At 40.6% G+C, this 22,208-nt stretch overlaps 1 protein-coding gene across 2 annotated transcripts in view; it reads right to left on the reverse strand.

Moving 5' to 3' along the window:
* TTC17 (tetratricopeptide repeat domain 17) overlaps positions 1–15,414 on the reverse strand; it is a 154,498-nt gene extending 139,084 nt beyond the window's left edge. For both annotated transcript variants that reach the window (XM_007181099.2, XM_007181098.2), the window contains exon 1: positions 15,223–15,414. In XM_007181099.2, the coding sequence (XP_007181161.1) occupies positions 15,223–15,381 (159 nt within the window). In that variant the 5' untranslated portion in view covers positions 15,382–15,414. The remainder of the gene's footprint in view (positions 1–15,222) is intronic.
* Positions 15,415–22,208: the final 6,794 nt, after the last annotated feature.

Below are 22,208 nucleotides of genomic sequence, written 5' to 3' on the forward strand. Positions count from 1 at the left end.
ATGACCAGCTGTGTGACCTTAAGCAAATCACCTTCCCTGTCAGGGCTTCTGTTTCCTCATCTATAAACTGAGGGCACCCAACCTAATGACTTCTAAAAATTCCTTATACTTTTCAAATCCCACCTCTATAAAAGATTTAACACTATCATAAAATTATCACTTTTAACCAGCCTAACCTATGACACTGAAGTAATCTGATATTCAAATGAATGAAGTTATCATTCTTTCAATTTGCCCATATAAACTTGTACTCACTTTAGGCAAGGGACTATTTCCAAAGCTACAGTTAAAAGCTTCTTTTAAACAATCTGTCAAATTAAACCAAGGCTTCAATTAGCAGTGGCTACTTATTTCTGAGAGTTAAGTTGTTCATTGTATCATAGGCAAAGTTAGCCCTCTCTGTCCTTTCACTGCTTAATTCTAATAAAGTTCAAATTAAAAATAATCTTTTTTTCTGATTTACAAGCTAAATATATATGTTACTATAAAACAAACACATTATAGACAATATAAAGAAGAAAGTTAAATTACTTGAAATCTCACTTTCAGATATACCTGTTGTCATATACATATATCATGTCAGGATAACTTCTCTGCATTTATCAATATATACATATATAGCTATGTAGATAAATATTTTTATAAAAATCAGATAATATATCTACTGTACTGTATCCTTCCCCTCTCCATTCTTCCCTAAATTTTATCAGACTTCTTTCCCAGTAAATACAGATTTACATGATCATATTTAGTAGGTAATATTATATTAAAGTCATTTACCTAGGTTCCTACTAAAATTCATGCTCTCTTTTTAACAATATTGTGACGAATATCCTTACACTTAATTTTTTCGACAGCTGTCACAATTATCTCCTTCCCAGAACAAGAACTGTTAGGTTAAAGGGATTGCGCTTTTAAATTTACATTTTTTACTAGCTTTTCTCCAGAATAGTTGAATCAACTGAAATTCCTAACAACAATCACTGAGTTTCTATACACTCTTAGGGACGCAGAAAAGCGTGAATATATTTTAATCTCTTTGTTGGTCATATATATTTCTTCTTTCGTGTACTTATAAAAAAATCTTTCTCTTTTTAAATCCATCTGACAGTTTATACATCATATTTTATGAATGGTGGTTTCTAGTTGGTGGGACTCCAGATGATTATCTCTTCTGGTTTGTGTTTTCTGACTTTTTCTGCAGCAAACACGTACACTTAAATTTACAAAGTATTTCTTTTTTTAAAGTGCTATGAACAGGTCATCTTGTTAAAATGAAACTTTAGGGTGCTATGCAACATGCTTTATTGTATTTAAAAACAAATAAACAAACTGTAATGACAAGTATAAGCTCAGATCTGAGAAACAATCTTATAGCTTTTCCTTATATACTCATAGAGAAAAAAATTCCTCTCACAGATATGGGGCCAGGCAAACACTCAAAAAGGCAACATCTATTGTATTTTCTTGTTCCTTTCTCACCTCAAATTTTTACCCTTATCTCAAATCTAGTTCACTGCCATTTTCAAATGATTGTCTAAGGAGCCCTCACCTTTGTGACCATTGTCTGGCTAATACGGTGGCAAGCAAGATGAGTTTTAGAGAGACAGAATGAGAGGGGCAGAAAAGTCTGTTACCTTGACTTTGCATGCAACTCTCTCTTCAGGATACAAGTCCAACTATCATGGACTTGCACCTTTTTCCAGGTTTAGAGAAGTCTAAGTTCACAAAATACCAGTTCAGCCTCAGCTCTTAAGAGGAACTGAGGTGGCTGGCTGTAATAATTGCCAAAATTTTAATATGTAACATAAACAGACCTTTTACTAGAAAAATTTAATTGTATCAGATCAATAAAACACTATTGTTATGAACTGTCAAGATTTGGAAATATTTTTATTAAAGATGACTTTTTCACTCTTACAGCACTTGTATAGTATTTTAGTGAAAAATTAAAAACCAGTCTCAATTTTATAGAATACCAAGTTACCAAACTAAAATTAAACTTTAAATAAACAAAAATGTTGAATCCTGACCGTCACATGAATTTTTAATGGCCTTATATATTTTCTAAAGTTACCCTCAATTAGATTTTACTTTCTCATTTTCAGTTCTTGGAAGACATAGTTGTAAATACTTAAACTCACATAAAATAATCTAGGTATCTGAAGTATATTATATAGCTATAATCTAGATTTGAACATGTACAGTGTTGCAGCCAATTTTATTAGAATATTCATGTCAAATAATCACCATTTCCCCAACTGATTAGCAAATAAGTAACCATTTTCAACATGAATAACTAATGAACAAGTTTTTATAAGTGTTATCAGTCTACATTTTATGATTTATGTTGCCAAGAAATATACAAATAACATAATGAATAAAGTAAACAATTTACAACTTTACAAGGAAAGAAAATGAAACAACGGATCAGGACACAAGAGTCATGAATATTTCTCATCTGTGTACTTATGATATTCTTAAACATACACAGAAAAAATGTAGCTGTACAGTTACAGTGGATTTATATGTAACTCAGAAGTGATTCTCATTCCAGCAGCAAATACTGAACACAGAACAATGGCCCGACAAAGATGTCTATGTCCTAATCCCCAAAACATGTGAATATGTTAGGTTACATGGCAAAAGGGAATTAAGGTAGCTGGAGACTGGACCTTTGGGAAGTAAATAGATTTAGATGAGGTCATGAGGTTGGGGCCCTCCTGATGGGATTGGTGCTCCTGTAAGAGAAGATACCAGAGAGCCTGCTTTCTCTTTTTCTCTGCCATGTGAGGACACAGCAAGATGCAGTTGTCTGCAAGCCAAAAAGAGAGCCCTCACTAGAACCCGACCATGCTGGCACTCCGATCTTGGATTTCCAGCCTCCGGAACTGTGAGAAAATAAACATCGGTTCTTTAAATCACCAGTTTACAGCGTTTTGTTACGGCAGCCCAAGCTAAGACAGATTTGTCAATCAAATGTTGGAAAAGGAACACTAAAATCAGTGCCAGGAATTAAACCTTAGTACCTTTATCATTATTCAGATGACGGCAAACTCAACAGCCAGGAAATTACTCTGCTATTTCGTACTGGAAATTGCTGCTCTACAAGAGACAACTGAATAAAGTTCAACTTGATTAGTCATCAAAACACTGGTAGTATCAACTGTGGGGGAAAAGAAATCAGCTTGACTAATCTCTTTTATTGCAGTCCCAACAAGTGTGAAATAAATATTAATGACAAAGGTTTAATTTTTCCTATGAAGATAAAAAAACTTAACTGAAGGTTCCTTTCTGTTCATATTTCTACTGATGATCACAACACCGTTTAGCTAAGAGCAATGGATGGAATAGAGGTCTTTCACTAGAATTGGATTATGAAAAATTTTTTGCACATCCCAAGCAATGCTGAGCATTCTCAAACACTCCTGATGCAGTCCTTTAGGAGAACAATTTAGCAAATCTAAGAAAATTAAATATATGCACTTTTAGAAACAGGAAATTCCAATTCAAAGAATTCATCTTACAGATACACTCAATATACGCATAGAAGCATGCAAAGATGAAAATATTAGCACGTTTACTCTCTGCAACAATGTTTGCGATAGTAAAAACAGAGAAACAATCTAAATGTCTGCCTCTAGGGAACTGGTTAAATAAACTACAGAACACCCATACAACCCAATACTATGCAATCTTAAGGGAGAAGAGGGTAGCTTTCTTATTTCCGATATGGACAGATGTCTAAGTTTTATGAAGTGGATAGAAGATAACGGTGAGACAAAATGTTTCCAGTTGTGCGTTTAAAAATAAAGAACTACGTATTTGCAAATGCATAGAAACTTTTGGGAAGAATACACAAATAATTCTGGTTGTTTCCAGGAAGAAGGATTGTGGGTAGTTATGAAACTTTCACTTTTCATTTTATAACACACTAGTCTGAAAATTTTTTTCAACAATTATCATATATTTTATAGTTTAATTCAATTTTAAAATTAAAAAACATTTTTAAAAGAAAAATTTTAATTTTTGATGAGTATTTGTTTTACAAATAAAACTACAGAAATATTTTTCTTTATGTTAGTAGCAATGTTTAGCACTGCAGAGAAGAGAACAGGGTTCAGAATCAGATCGGAGCTTGAGTTCACACTCTGCCGCTTCCTACTTACGTGGCTTGGGCAAGGAGTTTAACTACATTCTGCCCAAATTTATTTAATAGATCAATACCCACATCTTACTGTGTCTGTATGATGACCAAATGAGATAATGAACATGAAAACACTGGATAAAGTGTTCAGTGAATTACAGACATTCAATTGTTTTTATTACAATATTAAAGTTACCTGTTGATATCCTAAATTAGAGTCACTTCCATGTATGACTGTATAAAACACAAACTCTACTAAGGCAGGGACTATATCTCCTTCACAGCTGTATTTCAAGTACCTAACACAGAAAGCATCCAAGTATGTACTGAATGAGTGAGCTAAGCTTGCCCAATGCAGTAATAGGCACACAAAAAGCACTCAGCAAATACTTGCTCTAATAAAAACGTTTCTGACTCCATTTGACCACTTTTGTCATGTGTTGATACTATTCTCTTGGGTTCTACTAAAGATTAATTACCCATCTCAACTCCCCACCAAGCAATTAGACTGAAGGTGGAAAGGCCTGACCTTTGGGGGCGGGACCTCTTGCCAGTCACCTGATTTCAATTGAAATAACTAAGTTCCTCAGAGGGAAAATGAAGGCTGAAAACGTTAGTTAAAAATACATAAATGAGTTCTTTTCAAAAGTTAGACTCATGGGACTTCCCTGGTGGCACAGTGGTTAAGAATCCACCTGCCAATGCAGGGGACACGGGTTCGAGCCTTGGTCTGGGAAGATCCCACATGCCGCGGAGCAACGAAGCCCGTTTGCCACAACTACTGAGCCTGTGTTCTAGAGCCCGCGAGCCACAAATGCTGAAGTCCGTGCTCCTAGAGCCCGTGCTCCACAACAAGAGAAGCCACCGCAGTGAGAAGCACACACACCGCAACGAAGAGTAGCCCCTGCGTGCAGCAACGAAGACCCAACGCAGCCAAAAATAAAATAAATAAAATAAATTTATTAAAAAAAAAGACTCATGACTAACTGACTTTACTACTTACTAAATAAATATGGAAAGCACAACAGTGTGAATTCCTAATAGTATGTCTTCAAAGCAAAATATAAAGTGACAACCTAAATTTATACAATATTCAATTAATTTAAATAAGGTCACAATCTCAAATATGAGTTCTTTGAACATACCATAAAAGGTATGCTGTAGAGGTAAAATATCCAAAATAGCCAATAGGAAAGTAGATTATCTTAGGCACCATTTTACAACTCTGGGTTAGAGATACCATGTTCTTAGAAAAGTCTTAGGCTATCTAGACCTTTTATTGGTAACAGGGAGAATGAATGAATTAGCTTGCCCCCTTTAAAGTAAATGCACCTCCCTCCTGCAGACTATTAAAACAATGGTGGGGGCTTCCCTGGTGGCGCAGTGGTTAAGAATCCGCCTGCCAATGCAGGAGACATGGGTTTGAGCCCTGGTACGGGAAGATCCCACATGCTGCGGAGCAACTAAGCCCGTGCGCCACAACTACTGAGCCTGTGCTCTAGAGCCTGCAAGCCACAACTACTGAGCTCACATGCCACAACTACTGAAGCCCGTGCACCCTAGAGCCCGTGCTCTGCAACAAGAGAAGCCACTGCAATGAGAAGCCTTAGCACCACAATGAAGAGTAGGCCCTGCTCAGCACAACTAGAGAAAGCCCCCGTGCAGCAACGAAGACCCAACGCAGCCAAAAATAAATAAAATAAATTAATTTTAAAAAGCAAAAACAAAAAAACAATGGTGGCCCTTCAGTATGCTGATATGAGATGCAAGAGCTAATACAGGAGTAATTACTGCTTGCACACACAGACATGCATATACTCTCTCACTTATTCAGTATTTACTGAGTTGGCATCATGTGTCAGGCACTGTTTTAGGCACTAGGGTTACTTCACTGAACAAAACAAAGTTGTTGCCTTCATAGAGCTTATGTTCTTGTAGAAAGACAGGCAATAAAGTATACCTTACAATACAGTGCCAGTAATAAATAATATGAAGAAAAATAGAGTGAGAAGACAGAGTGATGGAAAGAGATGCTGTTTTAGACAGCTTGGTCAGAAAATGGGTGACATGAGAACAGAGGCCTGAAAGAAGAGAAGGGCTGAGCCATGTTGATGTCTGCAAAAAAGTGCTTCAGGCAGACGAAGGAGCAAAAGCAAAGGTCTTGGTGAACCAAAAACAAGTGAACTTGGTGCTTTAAAAACCACCTGACGGCCAGTATGGCTGAAACACAGCACACAAGAAGGAAAGTAGTATCAGCGCAGAGAGGTGGCCAGGAGCCAGGTCCCAGATCTTGCAGGGCCTTACAGGCCATGGTGAAAACTAGGTTTTATTATTTAAGTGTGATGGGAAACCACTGAAGGTTTTCTGATACTCTTTGCTTCCCTTCCCCCAAGACCCCTCAAGGAGTGGCATGACCAAAACTTATGTTTTTTAAAAGACTGCTTTGGCTAATCTGGGGAGAACAGACCCTATGGAGCAAACGTGAAAGCAAAGAGACCAGTTAGGGGGCTACTGCATAGGTTCAGGAGAGAGATGAAGATAGTTTGGACCAGGGTTGTAAAAGTAGAGGCGGAAAGACATGGCGGGATTCAGAATACATTTTGGAAGTTAAGTTGACAGGTTGTTGAGAGATTGGGTATGAGATGTGAGAGAAGGAAGAGTCAAGGAATATACCAAGATTTGGGGCCTGAAAAACTTGGTAACAGGTGTGGTGGAGTGGGAAATCAAGAGTCAGTTTAGCACATGATGTATTTGTGGTGTCTATTAGGCAGTTAGGTGGAGAGGTTGAGTAGGCAGTTGGATATATGAATCTAGAGTTCAGGGAGAGACTGCAGATTTATATGATATTTTATGCCATGAAACTGCATAAGATTGTCTGGTGAGCCACATGTACAGAGGGAAGAAAAGGGGCACACCAATATTTAAGACTCACAAATCAAAAAGGAATTCAGCAGAAGAGAATGAGAGGCAGGGGATTTAGAAGGAAAACCAGGAGTATATGTTCAGGAAGTCATGTAAAAAAATAGTCCAATAAAGTATGAAGACAAATGCTGGGTTGCTAAGAGGTTAAGTAAGATGACTGAGAACTGAGCACCGAATTCAGCAATGTGGAAGGCCTGGGGTATCTTGACAAGAGTTGTGGGGATGCAGGACTGATTGCAATGGGTTTAAAATAGACCTATATGAAGAGAGGAAGGAGAGTCTGTGAGCACAGACAACTCTGCTGAGGTGTCTGGCTATAAAAGAGCCATAGCGTAGAGGAATTCCTTTTGCTCTTGCCATGATGGAGCACAGCTGAGATGCAGGCACTGCTCACTACATTTCGGAGTGCAAAGCTGTTCTAATTTTTGACCTGAACTGCTGGCAAGCCCTCTTATTCCTGACTGTCAGAGTGCCTTCTGTTCCCTTCCACCAGAGCTGCTGCTAAACTGCAACAACTGCAACCCCACAGCTGATCCTAATCCCTCCTCAACGGTGCAGCTGCCAGTTGCCATCTACCTTGCCTCAGCCCTTTCCGATTCTTTTTCTGTTTTTCTTGTTTATCATTTTCCTGTCTCTTCTCCATACATTTTATGTCTGAGCAAGAGCTGACCTTTTAGATATATACTGTCAGCAGCGACAGGATGACTTCCCTGGCAGGCACAACCTGATCACAACAGAGAGGCAAGAGTAATCTCTGAAATTATGGCTCTCACCTGTGTACAGCATGGTTTCTGAAGGCCTCAGGGCTGACTCACTGATGGGTTACTCGGAGATTTAAAGATCTCCTGGAAGGTCTGAGGGTTCCTTTAGGCTAGTCCCTGATGACAACCACATTGGTGAGTACCGTAAGGCTTCATTCAGACAATGGTAAATTCCTAAAAGGTATCAATAGGAATCACTTCTCATACTTCCTTATATCATCCATTCAACAGGTATTACCGTAGCCTATGTGATTAAGCGGTGTGAGAGATGCTGGAGTTGCAGAGAAGATGGACACAGCTGCTCCCTTCATAGAGCATATCGTAGTCTAGTAGGGTATTTACATAAGTAAACAGACACAACATGGTATGGCAAATGCTCTCATAAGGGAATGCAGGATGCTCTGAAGGCACATTGAAAGAACAGCTTATTCAAATCTGTGCATCATAGAAGCTTCCCTGAGAAAGTGATGTTTAAGTTGTGAAGAGTATGAGTTAGCCAGATTAAGATGTTTTGGGGGAAGAATATGTACAAAGGCCCAGAAGTAAGTGAGAACAGAGCATATTTGGGGACTCTGACAAAAGTTAAGTATGACTAAGTATGTTATGTGTGTATATTGAGGTGAGAGTGGGGCACTCAAGAATGAGCAGAGACAGACTAGAGAGAAGGAAGGGCCAGATCTCAAGACATGTTAATGAATTTGGACCATATTCTGGGATATGTACCAATCTGTTAAAGGTAGTTTTTCCTGGGGAGTAAGAATGGGTAGAGGTAGGAGGACTTCATTTTATTACTTTAAATACTACCCTAGCGTTAGGTATTTATTTTTACAGTGCCACGCATCACTTTTGTAATTCAAATTTTTTAAGTAAACAAAAAAACAAAGAAGGTTTTAAAAGATTACTCTGCACTGTGGAGAAAATGAACTAGAAGTAGGACAAGACTAGAAGCAGGGAGTACAGTTAGGAAGCTACGGCAATTAATTAGGTGGTTGGAATTAAGAGTAATGGTAGCGGCTACGGAAAGAAGCAAGATATAATTAGAAAGTAAAACTGAAAGCTGTTGGTAAGGAAGAGGGAGAAATTAAAAAGGACAACCAGATTTCTGATGTGGACCAATAGGCAGATGATGCATAGTGGTGTCTTTCATTCAGTCTGGGAAAACAGGGCATGACATAGGTGTAGGTGTAAAACTGAGTTTAGATTTGGTCATATTAAGCTTGAAGTACCTAGAGGACATTCACACGGAGTTAAAAGTTAACACAGAAGTCTTGAATTTATAACTCTGGAGAAAAAAAACTGAGTTGTAGAAAGAAATGTAGATATTCCCAGCATACATATGGTAACTTAAGTTTTGGGAAAGGATGACATTTCCCAGGTATACAAAGAGAGTAAAAATAGAAGCCTGCAACAAAGGCTGGAGGAAGAGCAAGATCTAAAACTGAATTTCTCAGAATGATCTGTGACCCATCTGCATCATACCCTCCTGAGGAGTTCGATAAAAATGTGGAAACCTTGGCTCCACCACCAACCTACTGAATCACTCTCAGTGACCTGGGAATCTGAATTTTAAGCAGGCACCCCAGATTATTTTTGTGCAAAGTAAAGTTTGAGAACCACTGATCTAGAAGATAAGCGGAGGTGGAAGAGCCAAAACAAAAACCAAAAAACCCCAGAAGGTTAAGGGGCTGTGCTCTGCTTACCCCTAAAGAAAAATGAGAATTTTGTGTCACAGTAGCCAGTGGAAAAGAACATACCCTTCAAAGCACTGTGGGTTGGTGAAAAGGAAGCCATCAATAGATATTTGTTCAATAAATAATTGGGAAAAGTATTTAAAGTTATAATTTATCTCTGTATATTTGCAAGCTCCTATTACTACTCTACCGTATAAACAAACTTAATACCTGGGTAATTTATAAGAAGAAAAATAATAGTGGGAAATATCTTTAAAAATGGATTGAATGAGAATCACTTTTGATGTCAACGTCTAGTATAAATTGCAGGTGCCTAGCTACTGAATAACCAATATGACCTCTAGGTCCAAGTAAATCCCTTAAGTGTGTAAACATAGAAACATGCTCTATGTCAAAAGATGGGTTCAGTTTTGAAAAGCACCAAAATGAAGCTGTCAGCTTCACAGTATGATACGGATGCTCTCTCCCAGATTAACCAAATCACTTAACATGAGACCAAAATTAAACCACTGCTTCACTTATAAGCTGTTAAAAATCAATAAATAAAGATTTAGCCAGTTTGTCCAACTAAATATGATAGCTCTTCCCTAGGTCATAGTTGCTGAAATAGTTGCTTATCAAAACAGTTCTTTGCCAAGTTTGCTAAGCTTCAGAGCATTAGTTTTGTCAGAAATCTCATTTGTTCTGAGCAGTTAAAAGGATCTGTACTCCGAAGACATCTGTTTGACAGGAGGCAAAATGATTAAGTGACCCCCAAATTAATTCACACCTATTTGGGACCCTCCCCAATCCACCCACCCCCAATTTAAAGTTATCACAAAACATTCTGCAAAGGTAAAGCAAACTGGAAAAGAGAAGACATCTACTTCATTTGGTTTTATTTTTCTTTCTGTTCCTTCCTTTGTAGGTGTTATGCAAATAAAAAAGCACTTCAAACTTAGTATAAAGTGCTCGCTTACACATTACTGCAGATAAATACATTTTTACTTATTGTTACCACTAAATGCCATTCATTAGTTGTGTCTTTGGGTGACCTTCTCTCCTATGAGTCGTACCATATATTCTTTAAGAATTTTTTCCAAATCTAAAATGCCATGGTTCTAAGATTGGAGGAGAAGGAAACAGCAGCAAAGAAAATAAATAATATAATGTTATGAGAGAGTTGATACTCTAAATCTTTAAGTTTTAGACCTAACTAACATTTCAAGAGTTCATCTGTTAGCTGGTAAGCTGTAACATGAAGCATAAATTTTTCCAAAGAAATGATGTGACAGATAGGCTCTTAGGCTAATTCACAAAAGTTTATTTAACCTTCAGTGCAAGAGAACTGCTAGGCACTTGTGATTAAAATAGAAAACAGGTGTTGCCACAAGAGTAATTAAGCAAAAACAATGTCAAAATGAAACAAACAAAAATTTATCTTGAAGTCAAACAAAAGATCTAGTTACTGTAGATCTTCCTAGTAACTAGATTATAAAAGGTCATACCTCAAGTCCATGGACTCCCAAGTTAAGGACTCTTGCTTAAATAAGGTGAGAGGATCTTACTAGTTTTCAGGTACAGGGACATTAGGGGTTCAGAAGTATGCCAAAGCCCAAAGCTGGGAGAACGGCACAGAGCTGGAGAGGAGAAAGAGAGGAGGTGCTTTTCTTAGACGTCCTCTGACTGCAGTGGGAAATGAACTTAGTGACTGGAGCATTCTCTTCACATCCCAGCTCCAGTATTCCCTGGACAACACTCCTGGGAGTTCAGTGGCAGCTCGGTAAACACAGAGCCTAAAAACATGGACGGCATGCTTCCTAGATGGAGCGGGGACTGTGGAAAGGAACAATTCCCTGAGTCGCCATGCCAAGTACTGGACATCTGCTACTGCCAGAAGCAGCCTCAGCTTTGACTGTGAGGAGGCTGCCTGGAGGAAGGTCTGCTTCCTTGCTCTGACTGAGAGGCCCATTTCAACCCCCCTACAGATCTACGGCTTCCAACATATATGCATGTTCACAAGTCTGCAGTCTGTAACTTGTGGGTGCCTATCTTTATCATCTGCTAAGGCTTGAAATAGAAAAGCCAAACGAATGTTCTCTTCTTCTGGGAAGGACTGCTTACTGTACTTAAAACTTTAACTATAATGATGGAAAATGTCCCTATCTAAGTCTGTATTTTGGGCAATTCAGATTTTTAATTCATAAGTACTTCCCCACATTCACTCTGGAAAACAATGATCTATTACACTTAATTTGGATAGGTTTAAATATCAAGTGAAGGACGTCCCTGGTGGCGCAGTGGTTAAGAATCCGCCTGCCAATGCAGGGGACACGGGTTCGAGCCCTGGTCCGGGAAGATCCCACATGCCGCGGAGCAACTAGCCTGTGTGCCACAACTACTGAGCCTGCACTCTAGAGCCCGCGAGCCACAACTACTGACCCCACGCGCCACAACTACCGAAGCCCAAGTGCCTAGAGCCCGTGCTCCGCAACGAGAAGCCACCACAATGAGAAGCCCGCGCACCGCAACAAAGACTAGGCCCCGCTCACCACAACTAAAGAAAGCCCGCACGCAGCAACGAAGACCCAGTGCAGCCAAAAATAAATAAATAAATAAATTAATTAAAACAAAAGTTAAAAAAACTAAATTAAAATAAATAAATAAATATCGAGTGAAGAGTTTCAAAAGGTATTTTCTAAGACCTGCTATTTCAGTTTGCCCTTAACCCTTTCCCTAATATTAGGCAACTTTAAAAATGAATTCAGGGGACTTCCCTGGTGGCGCAGTGGTTAAGAATCTGCCTGCCATTGTAGGGGACACGGGTTCGAGCCCTGGCTGGGAAGATCCCACATGCCGCGGATCAACCAAGCCGGTGCGCCACAACTACTGAAGCCCGCGTGCCTAGAGCCCGTGCTCTGCAATGAGAGAAGCCACCGCAATGAGAAGCCCGCACACCCCAACGAAGAGTAGCCCCTGCTCAACACAACTAGAGAAAGCCCACGTGCAGCAACGAAGACCCAATGCAGCCAAAAATAAATAAATAAATAAACGTATAAAATAAAATTTTTTTAAAATGAAATCAGGGAGCTCCCTGGTGGCTTAGTGGTTAGGATTCTGGGCTTTCACTGCCGTGGCCCAGGTTCAATCCCTGGTCAGGGAACTGAGATCCTGCAAGCCGTGCGGCACAGCCAAAAAAATGAAATCATACTTCTGTTCTCACTCAGATGTTATAACTAAAAACAAGTAGCAAGGGATTTGGTATGCCTGATAAGACACAGTACATATACTAAATTTTACTTTATTTTTTTTGATGTGGACCATTTTTAAAGTCTTTATTGAATTTGTTACAATATTGCTTCTGTTTTATGTTTTGGTTTTTTGGCGGTGAGGCATGTGGGATCTTAGCTCCCTGACCAGGGATCGAACCCGCTCCCCCTGCATTGGACAGTGAAGGTCTAACCACTGGACCGCCAGGGAAGTTCCTATACTAAATTTTAATTAGTTATGTTTCTGAAAGTATGAATAGATCTGCGGTACACCCAAATCCACGTACTAAAGAGACCTTTCAATTCTTTAATAAGTATATCCAAATGTGATAATTAAGCACAATGTAAATTGAGGTTTGGATTCTGCCTGCATTCAAATTACTGCCAGGAAGGGCTGCATGGGTAATGTATGCAGAGCTATCAGAGTGGAACTCAGAAGCTGACTGTGAGGTCCAACTCTCTTACTTTATTTACATGGGCTTTTCCCCTCAGATTAAATCCAACTTCCCTTCCCTAGCCTCTTGTTAAACTGTTGTCACCAACTTTATTTCTTCTGGTATAAAATTTTGTAGTTGCCTGGACTTAACACTGTAAATGTTATGTAGCAAAGTACTGGAAAATTCACCAAAGAGGATCACTAAAAAGGCATGTAGTAAAGAAATCTTGCTTTCCTAACTCTAAGCCTAACTACCTACTGTAGGAGTGACTTGGAAGAGATCCAGAAGATTCTGTAAATTTCTCCCTTTCTCGAGCAAGTTTTTAGTAATCCCTACCTTTCCCCCACCAAAACATATGTACCCAATGTGCAAAAAGAAGGAATGTGTTAAAAAAACAAAAGCCAAATCAGATTCTACTTTCCCTTTGCAATGTTCAGCATATAAATACATTTCTACCAGCTTTCTACCACTTTTCAGGTGGGCTACTTTCTCAGCTGAGTAACAGGACATCAAAATGAGAAGAAGTCAATGTCAGGGAATATAAATGGCTGTGGCCCAAAACAATACTGCAAAAGAGCCAATAGGAGAAGGGCTCCCCAAAATGCAGCAGGACTTAACGCCACATCTCCCTTCCTGAGGGCCTCAGGGAAAACCATCATCAGGAGAGAGAAGAAGGACAGAAGCAACCAGGATTCACACAAGATTTCCAATCTTTTGTTACAGGTGAATTTGTAAGTGTTGTCTAGGGTTTCTGAAACACACATGCATATTTTAAATCTCAGCTGGTATGGCCATAAAAAGGAAATTTTTTTCTAATATAACTTAGGTATAGAGAAATGCCACGCCACAGAGTCAGTCTTTTCTCAGATATACACTGAAAACCACTCACCAAAACCAACGCTGACTTTTAAATTGCTTTACTCATTCATTATATTTAAGACAAAATTTGCCATCACATGGTGAATCTAAATGTGAACCTCACTTTACACAAAGGTAAGCCTAGCATTGTGTTCCTATCACCATTCATTACATACAACCCAGTACTTTCACAGGACAATGGTTAATACATTTCAGATCGGTGGGCTAAATTAAATTGCACGGGGCACACAGATCACTTTCTAAATGTTTGCTGGACTTTATAGGATTGTTCTCAAGTGTTGGAAGTCATTAAGTTTATCAATTTCTGTAGCAGAACACACACTCATGCACTCTTTAGGCATCAGCAGCATTCACAAAATACAGGCCATCAGAAAGTTATGTAAGAAAAGCAGCCTCTCCTCTGAGGAATTAATTCAACCTGACAAGAATCCGGGAAATCGCATATCCTCCCGGAGGGGCTGGGCCACAGGAACTAGGTAAAGAAACAATGCAAAGAACACTGGGAAACTAGGGCGGTCGACTGCTGAAAAGATGCAGGCAACGCCACCAGAGGCATCCTCAAGCATTCCTTCGCAAAGAGGGTGTGAGTGTTGTGTCTAATGAGCCCCTGCTGACCTGGATAACGGTACCGGCTGAAACCACCACAGCTTGACGAACGCCAGCATGTGGGACAGGAGACTGGGGGAAGTAGCATTAGATGACACACTGCCTAGGGGTGCCGAAGCTGTCACCTCCCTGGGACTCGCGCACACCCGGGCGCTGCCACCTGCTTTCTACTTCCTCGGGGAGGGCTGGTGACGCATGGGCCAGAGAGGCACCAGAGGAGGGATAATGAATCCGGGTTTTAAAGCTAGAGAGCCAGATAATGTCCCCAGGACACGAATTCCCGGGGAGAGTCGCCCGGCCCCAGGGGTGGAAGCCTGAGAACTTGCAGGCGGCCGAGGCCAGGTCCAGGACACAAGTGGGAAGGGGACGGGTCCGAGGGCTGAGGTCGCCCACACCGCGACACCGGGACCGTGGGAAGGCAGGCTGGGGGCGGGGCCGCGCGGAGCCAAAGAGCCAGAGGCCGGGCCGGGCCGGGGAATCGCCCCCCGGGCGAGGGCGGGCGCGGGCGGAGAGGGACACCCTGGCCGCTACCTGCTGCTGGATCTTCCCATCCTCCGTGACGACCCAGTGCGTGGTGGCGAAGGCCCCTCGAGCTGCCACACTTAGCAAGGCGGAAAGGCTGAGGAACCAGCCTGGACTGGAGCACGGCGGCAGCTCGCACCGGCCGCGGACCCCTACTGCCGCCGCCATTTTGCCCCCCCCCCAGCCCGGGCGCTCACACCGGAAGCGGAAGTGGACCCCCGCCGTTCGCCATCTTGGGGAGGTCGACGCTGGAGGAGGAGGAGGAGGAGGAGCCGAGGGGGCGCTGCCCGCTGACTACCGGCTTCCTCGGCCTCGGGCTCGGTTTAGGCGGCGGGGAAGCGCGGCCTCTGCCGCTGGCCCAATTTGGCTTCAGGTCGGAGACCGCTTTCTTATTATTGTTTTCCTGTGCGCGATACGATCTCGGAGCGTGGGAACCAGAGGGAGAGAAAAGTAGTGTTCCAGTTGGAGCCTAAGCCAAAATGAGAGGGCTCAGAGTATATACATATAACTCTGGTTTAAATAAAACTTATTTTTATTTCTGATTGTGTCAAATGGTTGGAAAATAAAAGGTGTGCTTTCGAAACACTTAAGGGAAGGGATAGGTTCTCTTTTATTCTTAAAACCTCACAATAGGGGGAGCTTCAGAATTGAGAGGGTTGTTAGTCTAGGGCAGCGCCGTCCAGTAGAAACGTAACGCGAGCCGCGAACCACAATTTAAAAAAAAAAATGAAATAACATTTAACCCATTATATGCAGTATATTATTAGTTCAGTGTGAAATCTATTAGATTATTATTAGATTATTATTAACATCTAATTATTATTAGAAATTACTGAGATTTATTTTTGTACCAAGTTTTCGAAATCCGTATGCGTTTTACGCTTATAGCTCATCTAAATTCGGACTAGCCAGATTTCAGGGGCTTAACAGCCACGTGTGGCTAGTGGCTACCTTACTGAACATCATAGGTCTAGATCTGGCGACCAGCAGCATTGGCATCACCTGGGAGCTTATTAAAAAAGCACATTCTTGGCGCTTCTGTCTCTTCCCATCAGATTATACCTTTTAACCAGAGCCCCAGGTGACTGGTATGTACATTAAAGTTTGAGAAGCACTTCCTTCTAGTGAATCAACACGCGGGCCAAGCAGACTAGCCTGGCTTCTAGGTTCTAGTTAGCTATGTCGTTTTAGGTGTGTCAAGGCTGCCTTCTAGCTATATGTGTCATTTTATGGTTAGGTTCATTATGCCTTGGGTTTTTTTCTTTGGGAAAAGGAAGATGAGAATTATGCCTGACCACTTCCCTGCTCAGGTGTATTGCAAGAAAACAAATAATTGCCAATTGTTTAAACATCACTTCATGCTATGGAAGCCGTGACCACAATACTGGCTTTTTATGTCTTCTTAGAGCAGCTTTTCTTAAGAGTACTGAAGTGATGAGCATTACTTTCATTAAAAATGTATGGCTTACCTGCTTTTTTTGCCTGGTACTCTGCTAGACCCTGGGTATGAAAATCTGACCACTGAGCAGTGTGCAGTCTGGTGGGATATTGGCAAGGTAACAATTTACATATAGGATGTTGGGGGTGTGTAAGGGCTTATGTGTAGAACATACAGACCAACCAAGTGAAAGTCTTAGAGCAAAGGTGCTGTTTCAGGCAGAATAAGCACTAAGTATGAAAAGGTGAAATTGGTGGCAAATTGTAAGGGTTTCTTGTATGTTCTCAGCATCTTATTTTTAGGCATAGAAGTAAACCTTACTAGTGTATAAAGCTACTAAATAATGACAGTCACCATCATCTAACATTTGCTGAGTGTCTAATACATACTGGGCACTGTACACACATAGTTCCAGTTAATCTTCACTAACTTACCAGGCGTAGGCTAGTTAAGTAATTTGGCCAAGATCATACAGCTAATAAGCAGCAGAACTCAGATTTGCATTCAGGTCTACCTAACTTTAGAGCCCGAGCATGGATGAAGGATGGTGAGGAGTTTGAAAGAAGCTCCAACATCACCTCTTTTGGCCGTCAGCAATTTCTTTGACATGCACAAGTTAACTTGTAAAGGGGCGGAATAGTAACTTCTATAGCTTTAACGTACCACCCACCTTCGTTTTCCTTAAATGATAACCCTTGTCCTTTGGGATCCTGTGTTAGTTTTCTGTTGCTATGTAACAAATTACCACAAAATTTAGCAGCTTAACAGTACACTTATTATCTCAGTTTCCATGGGTCAAGAGTCTGGCATGGTGTGTGTGGGTTCTCTGCTCCGTGTCTCACATGGCTTATACCGAGGTTGCAATCTCACCTGAGGCTTAGGAGCTTCTCCCAAATGCTTTCAAGTTTTTACAGAGTTCAGTTCTTTGCCGTTATAGGACCGAGGTCCCAGTTTTCTTGCTGCTTACTGACTGTCCTCATTCTCAACTCTTAGGTCACCCACCATTCCTTGCCATGTGGCTTTCTCAGCATGGCAGTTGTTTCTTCAAGGCAAGCAGGGAAATGTCTCCATCACTTATATCTCTGACTTCTTCCATCTCTGATCTCTAGGCCCAGATTTAAAGCGCGCATGTGATTAGATAAGGTCTACCTGGATAACCTCTCTTGAGTAGCCCCATGTGAACTGATTAGTAACCTTAGTGACATCTGCAAAAATTCCCTTTGCCATATAACATAAAACTAGAGGAATGATACCATATTCACACATTTCCCCCACTTTCAAAGGAGAAGATTTTATGAGGGCAAGGATCATTGGGGGGTCATCTTAGAATCCTGCCTGCCATAGATCCTGCCTGCCAAGTTCCACACCTCTAGTCTTACTGAACTATGTTTTAAGCGTCACACAGTAACACTTAGAAGTGCTCTTGCTCATCTTGTTCCTTGCCTAAAATCCCTCTCTTGCTCTTTTAAAATATATTATTTAAGGTATAGCTTAAATCCCAGATTGTAAAAAAATCTGTAAACTTCTATTTGCCTCCTCTGAATTCTGTAACACTAATATGACAATCAATACCATGTTGCTTTGTGATATTACTTTGTACATTTTGAACAGCTAAACTCTTGAGTAGCTCTTTGTTTAACTAGTTAGACTGTTAGCATCTGAGGGCAGGAAGCATTTCCTATACTAATGTATTTTTATCTTCCATAAAGCTTCCATACTTAAGTGGTTTGTTTAGTTTTTTATACCCCCAAAAGGTAGCTTTCCCATTTTATATGAATAAAACAATGAAAAATTCTAATCCAAATAAAATTGTTGCTACCAATTTTCTACATCCAAATAGATCACTTGTTACCCTTCTTTTATTCTGTTGTTTTAAGACCTGATATTTTTTCCATTTTAAGTACATATTTTCTCTTTATACTTACATAAAACCTGTAGAAATATAAGATGGTAGTTACCAAAATTGCTGATAATCTCTAAATTGTGATTCAATTCTTAGTTGAACAAATGATAGGAAAACCCATAACTGCATTTAATTTGCTCTTCAGCATAAAGTATTTTAGCACATAGGTCCTTTAATTTATCACTATCATTATAAATTATAGATTTTTTTTGAAGCTGGGAATTGGACAATGATAAAATGATCTTTCTGGATTATTAATTTCCTCTCTTGGGCCACTTTATCTGAATGTTGTGAAGGATCTCTATATTTTTTATTTCTTAGAGAAAACTTAAGATATAAATATTCCTGAGAGAGTTAACACCCTGGTTTAAATTCTGTTAAATGATTATCTTTTGCTTCATAGTAAACCAACGTAAATCTTTGTGGCTTAAATTTTAAGCTTTAAACCATGATTTATTATATTTCATATTTTTTGGCTGGACTCAGCTGGTGGTTCTCCTCCTCCTGCTGTTAGCTGGGGTCACTCATAAGGCTTCATGCAGCTGGACCTTGGCTGGGTTTGGAATGTTCCCAAATGGCTTCACTCATGCCTAGTGCTTACCTGGAGTAGCTGAAATGGCTAGGGGTGGCTGGGCCTCTCTCTCTCAGTCCCAGTAGTTAGTTACAGAGGTTTCTTACGTGGTGGCTCAGGGCTCCAAAAGAGTGAAAGTAGAAGCTGTCAGGCTCCTTGAGGGCCAGGCCCAGAAAAGTGTCACTTCTGCATTCTATTGATCAAAGAAAGTAACAAGGCTGGCCCAGAGTTAAGGGGAAATGGAAATAGACTCATCTTGATAAGTGAAGCAGCCTGTTTGACTGGGAATAGAAGGAATTATTGGCAGCCTGCTACATATAGTTAATTCCTTCAGTGATTTTGAACTGGTGGAGGTTGAAAGGGTGGATAGGGAGGGAGGCTGGTTATGGCAGGAGGGGCTATCCAGGTGTATCTCCCCAGCAGTCATACACAAAGTGAAGAGGGTTTTCAAAGGAGAGGCAGAGGATACCTAAATAGTAATTTCATTAGAAATTATGAATGTAGTAATTTCATTTAGAAATAGTTCGCCAGTAGTTTGTCTGGCAGTCTGAAGCATGAGGACTACTTTGGATGAGACCAAGTGTCAAATCAGCCCAGGATTCTAACTCACAGTGACACCAGGGCTGCTCTGAGGATAACATGATGGTCAGCCTCAAAAGACTTTTCCTGATACAGACTTACCAGCCATTAATTTATCCAAATCTTTGCAGCTGTTAATACATTTGGGGGCGACAGTTTCCATGGAGTAATTGTATTGTGACTGTTCAGTCTGTAAGTAGCTACAGGTCATACCCGCCCTACCCCCAGCTTTTACTCCCTCACATACACCCAACTTTCAGTATCCTGATTTTATGATTAAGTCCAAGTTCATTCTATTCAAACCTTTTAGTGCGTTTGTGCTTTTTGATCTTATCCATCACTTCATAGCATACCAAGTTTTAGTTTTTCCTTCTAGAAATACCATTCCCTCATCTTTTATTTGCTCTTCTTGTTTCCTATTCTTACGTATTTCTTGAAGAATACAAACTGGAACTGTATGTAGTAGTCTGTCTAGGCTTTGTCTCAGATCTTGCTTCTATTATCAACTCTTTTTAAAAAAAAATTTATTTATTTACTTATTTATTTATTTATGGCTGTGTTGGGTCTTCGTTTCTGTCCGAGGGCTTTCTCTAGTTGCGGCAAGCGGGAGCCACTCACTATCGCGGCCTCTCTTGTTGCGGAGCACAGGCTCCAGACGCGCAGGCTCAGTAGTTGTGGCACACGGGCTTAGTTGCTCCGCGGCATGTGGGATCTTCCCAGACCAGGGCTCGAACCCGTGTCCCCTGCATTGGCAGGCGGATTTTCAACCACTGCGCCACCAGGGAAGCCCTATCAACTCTTTAATGATGACCAGAATTTTACTTGATTTTCTTATTTGTGGCTATATTAGTTTTAAATGTACAGCTTCTAGGACTAAATCTAGTTTCTTAGGATTTTGATAAATTAGATTTCATTTGTTTTAGTTTCCATCACACTTGCTAGAATTAAATCCCACTTGCTGTTTTCTACCCATCAGAACTGATCTGAGTTCCTCCTATGGGTTCCAAAATGGGGAGGAAGGATTGAGCTGAGGGAGCACCCTGTACGTGGTCCTGTACCCAGCATGGGCGGAAAGGCTTCCCAGGGAGCGTGAAATCTAGTCTGACCTGAAGAAGGAATGTTAGCCTGATGAATGGGAGGGGGAGAGTCAGGGAACAAAGATTTTCCAGACAGAGGAAACATGCCCCAGGATCAGAAAGAGCATGTGCCCTTTGAGTTATTGAAAGTAGTTCACCGAAGGTGAGTTTAGGAGTTCTGGGGTCAAGATTAGGAACCTAAGCACTTTGAGAACTCATTCTTTAGCACAGCTTGGTATTCTTAAAGCCAAGTGTTCTGCACGTTTTGTTGCCTCCATTTCAAATGCCTTTCCTTGAGATCTTCACTAGGTTGGCTCCAAATCATCATCCAGGACTCAGCTCAAATGAATTCCTCGGAGACTTTTTCTAACCATTCTTTCTATGTGAGCTCTTACAAATTATCACCTTAGAATGCTTCAGTGTCCTCATAACACTACTCTCTGAAATCAACTTATTTATTAGCCTCTGCATGATAGAATGTAAACTCCATGAGAGTTTGCCTATCTTGTTCACCACTATATCCTCAGCATAAAACACGGCCTTCTACTTATTATTTATTGAAAGCTTACTATGTACTAAGCATTGTTTTAGATGTATGGGATTATCAGTGAACAAAATGCAAAAATCCTTACCTTTGTGGCATTTTAGCCACGTTACATTCTACCAGGGGGAGACACTAAAAATATGGTAAATTATTGGGCTGGCCAAAAGGTTCGTCCATTTTTTTCCATAAGATGGCTCTAGTAGCACTTAGTTGTCTTTAACTTCATTAGAAACAATTTTGTTAGACTGTATGTGACAGCTGTCATGTCAGCATTTAAAAAAAGACATCAAGGGCTTCCCTGGTGGCGCAGTGGTTGAGAATCTGCCTGCTAATGCAGGGGACACGGGTTCGAGCCCTGGTCTGGGAAGATCCCACATGCCACGGAGCAGCTGGGCCCGTGAGCCACAATTGCTGAGCCTGCGCGTCTGGAGCCTGTGCCCCGCGACGGGAGGGGCCGCGATAGAGAAAGGCCCGCGCACCGCGATGAAGAGCGGTCCCCGCACCGCGATGAAGAGTGGCCCCCGCTTGCCGCAACTGGAGAAAGCCCTCGCACGAACCGAAGACCCAACACAGCCAAAAATAAATAAATAAATAAATAAATAAATAAATAAATAAATAAATAAATAAATAAATAAGAAAATCCTTAAAAAAAAAAAAAAAAGACATCAAAATTGGTGAATTTTTGTGTAGCCATTTTAATATTGAAGATGGAAGAAAAAAAGCAACATTTTTGGCATATCATGCTTTATTATGTCAATAAAGGAAAAAATGCAACCGAAACGCAAAAAAAGATTTGTGCAGGGTATGGAGAAGGAGCTGTGACTGATTGAACGTGTCAAAAGTGGTTTGCGACGTTTCGTGCTGGAGATTTCTCGCTGGACAAT

The sequence above is a fragment of the Balaenoptera acutorostrata genome, chromosome 9, assembly GCF_949987535.1.
Source record: "Balaenoptera acutorostrata chromosome 9, mBalAcu1.1, whole genome shotgun sequence".
NCBI lineage: Eukaryota > Metazoa > Chordata > Mammalia > Artiodactyla > Balaenopteridae > Balaenoptera > Balaenoptera acutorostrata.